General features: G+C 52.9%; 1 protein-coding gene across 1 annotated transcript; it reads left to right on the top strand.

Annotated features, from left to right (window-relative positions):
* Nucleotides 1-1,385: 1,385 nt before the first annotated feature.
* Nucleotides 1,386-2,903, top strand: COCCADRAFT_59549 (uncharacterized protein; the record flags this gene model as incomplete). The annotated part of the gene is made up of 1 exon (XM_007720759.1): nt 1,386-2,903. A coding segment is annotated over one exon (1,518 nt), but the record flags the coding sequence as incomplete, so codon positions are not given.

Below are 2,903 nucleotides of genomic sequence, written 5' to 3' on the forward strand. Positions count from 1 at the left end.
CCTAATATTTTAATGGACCATCTTCTGTCTTCTGGAAGCCCCCTTAGGGAGTTTAATCCATTTCCCCACCACCAAAACAGAAAACTACCCGGATAGAGAGCCATTTTCCTAGGATCTGAAGTCATGAGCCATTCATCTGCCACCCGGTTGGAAACTACCCATGGAAACTTGTCCATTAGGTCTTTTTTTTATTTCCTTTGTATGTTTGATATTTATGTGTACGTTATCTGGGAAATTGGGCGTCGTCTCTCATTCCTCTTCGGATTTTTTTTTGACTTGCGGGGTGCGCAACCATTTCTATTGCCACGGAATCTTTCCGCCCTTTCCAGCAGGACATTCATTGCAATGATGGCTATCGCTATCCTGGTAGTTGCATCTATTTCCGGATCCTGCTTTTCTTGCAATGTATATACCTGCGACCTGGATGTTGCGATATCGATGTTAACGAATGAACGGTTCTTTACACATGCACAATGAGCATGCCAAAACCAGAATGCCAATGCCTTCTTCTCTGTTGATTGTCCATCTGTGTTTACTCGCTTTACTGACGGTCTGGGTTGCCTTAAGCTTTTCGCCACAAGCCCTTCGCCACATGTTCGTCACACGCTATAATGACTCGCATCGAGGGTGTGGTGAATCTCAGATTTCATTTCCGCCCCGTTTGATCGGCTACGGTTTGCCACCGTCTTTGCAGCCTCTGCTCAGTCTCCACGAGGCTGCCGACATCCGAGCTGCTTCCACTTTTTCTCACCGTGATGATTGCAGATAAAGTATCGTACACGCCTAACAATGGTAGCGGCCGAGATATGCAAGTCTGACATGCTAGTGCTGGCACGTGAACAGGGGTTTGTGAACAATGACACGTGACCAGAGAGCTTTCGACTGCACTCTACAACACGTGGAAGTCAACGGCGTGGCGACCGTTCAGCCTGGTGGAACAGAGAACTGGCTTCTTTTCCCACGTTGAACGGGTCGGCCCTCAATGGACGATTTTTATAGCGGTGCAGGTGCAAAAATGCTGTAGTCTGGCTTGCAAAACTGCCCATCCAAAGGGCAAATGGTCCGATGCTTGTGGTTGGTCATTTTGTTCCGTCACGTTTTGTCGGCACGAGTCATGGTTTGACATTCCTCTTTTGACTACGAGCCCGCAACTGTGAACGAACTAGCCAACAATTATCCGGGCCCCATACGAGCACGGTAGACCGCCATGCCGGTATCATTGTTATCTCGCCATATCAGATACCGAAACCCCTCTCCAAGTACCGCTTTGGATATGGCCTCGGATGCTGGTGCTTGGCCGCCTAGGTCGCCGCCGTACTCAAGTACGTGATGGGCCTGTTCTTTTTGTGAGCTGAGCATTCCTTGTTCGTTTTACACCGCTCGCCATGGTCGCCTTTTCCCGATTGTCTGTTGCTTCGGCACTTTTCGCACAGCATGTCTTCGCCGGACGCAGCTTGGTCGCACGCAATGAGACGCAAGATTTCACGACGAGTTTGCTGCAAGAGTCAATGGACTGGATGGACATGTACTATGACACGGAAAGAGGATATCTGTTCGACTTGGACGCGGCTGCCATGGTGCACGATACCAGGTCGAGCGCTTGGTATGCCGCGGGTCTGCTAGCACGCAACGAGAACGACGATGTAGAGCAGGCCGTCAGGATCGTGACCAACATTATCCAGGGCCAATTCAAGAATGAGAGCGAGCAGTGGTACGGCGATTACCAAAAGTATCCTGAAGAGCCCTATGTCGGTACGCCAGAATACCCAGCCTCAATCTACAACTCGTGGGACCCCAACTGGCGCGGCTTCATTGGCACCACGTTTGTCATTATGCTCGAGGAATTCCCGCATCTCCTCCCGGAAGACACGACAGCGTATATTCTCGAGAGTCTGTACAACACGACTATTGGCGATAGTTATCGTGTGGGTGGTGTCGACGATGACAATCTGTACCCTGCGTACAGCAATCCATCCATCATGCGCGCCTTTGTCTCTGGATACATTGGCCGCCGTCTCAACGACGCAAACATGACGAGCGCTGGTGAAGCCTACGCCAAAGACATCATCGACCTCTTCACCCGCGATAACACGCTGTCTGAATTCAACTCTGGCACCTACGCTGGTGTCTCGCTGTACGCGCTTACCCTATGGGCCAAGTACCTCTCTCCCGCCGACAGCATCATGGGCGAGTACGGTCCCCGCATGATCCGCGATACATGGAGTATCCTCGGCCAACTCTACAACGCGAACCTGAAAAACGTCGCCGGGCCCTGGGACCGCGCCTACGGCTTCGACATGAACCGCTACCTGAGCATCCTCGCGCTGCACATGTGGACGCTAGTCGGCAAAGAAAAAGCCCCCATGCACAAGAAACCGTGGGCAATGGGCCACAAAAACGACTTCGCCATCGGCCCCTTGATCGCTATCCTCGCCCCCTTCCACAACAACCTCGTCCCCAACACTACCTTGTCCTCCCTGACCACTTTTCCCGCCACACACTCCGTTTCCACCTCGGCCTTTTCCCCACCCTACGACACCTACCCGCGCAACATCTCCGCCTGGCTCTCCCCCACCTTAACCATTGGCGCTACCTCGTTTGCCGAAAACGTAATCGGCGGGCCCAGCATCAATCAGAATTCCTTCAACCCGGCTGTCGTACAGTGGGCCCGGCCCGAACAGGAGAAAGACGGCGTCGGATGGATCACGCTGTATGCGCAGACCAAAGCACTGCAAGCTGTTGTTGGCCCCGGCAGTCTGGAACTCACCTACCCGGATGGTGCGGCGAGTCCGACTGGTTTTTCGTTTCTTGTCGCGCCCAATGGGTGGAAGGGGAAGAGGGATGTCAAGTCCTGGGACGATGTGCAGGGGTTGAAGGTTAGGAATGTGAGTGGGACGGTGGAT

This window comes from Bipolaris zeicola (genome assembly GCF_000523435.1).
Source record: "Bipolaris zeicola 26-R-13 unplaced genomic scaffold scaffold_626, whole genome shotgun sequence".
NCBI lineage: Eukaryota > Fungi > Ascomycota > Dothideomycetes > Pleosporales > Pleosporaceae > Bipolaris > Bipolaris zeicola.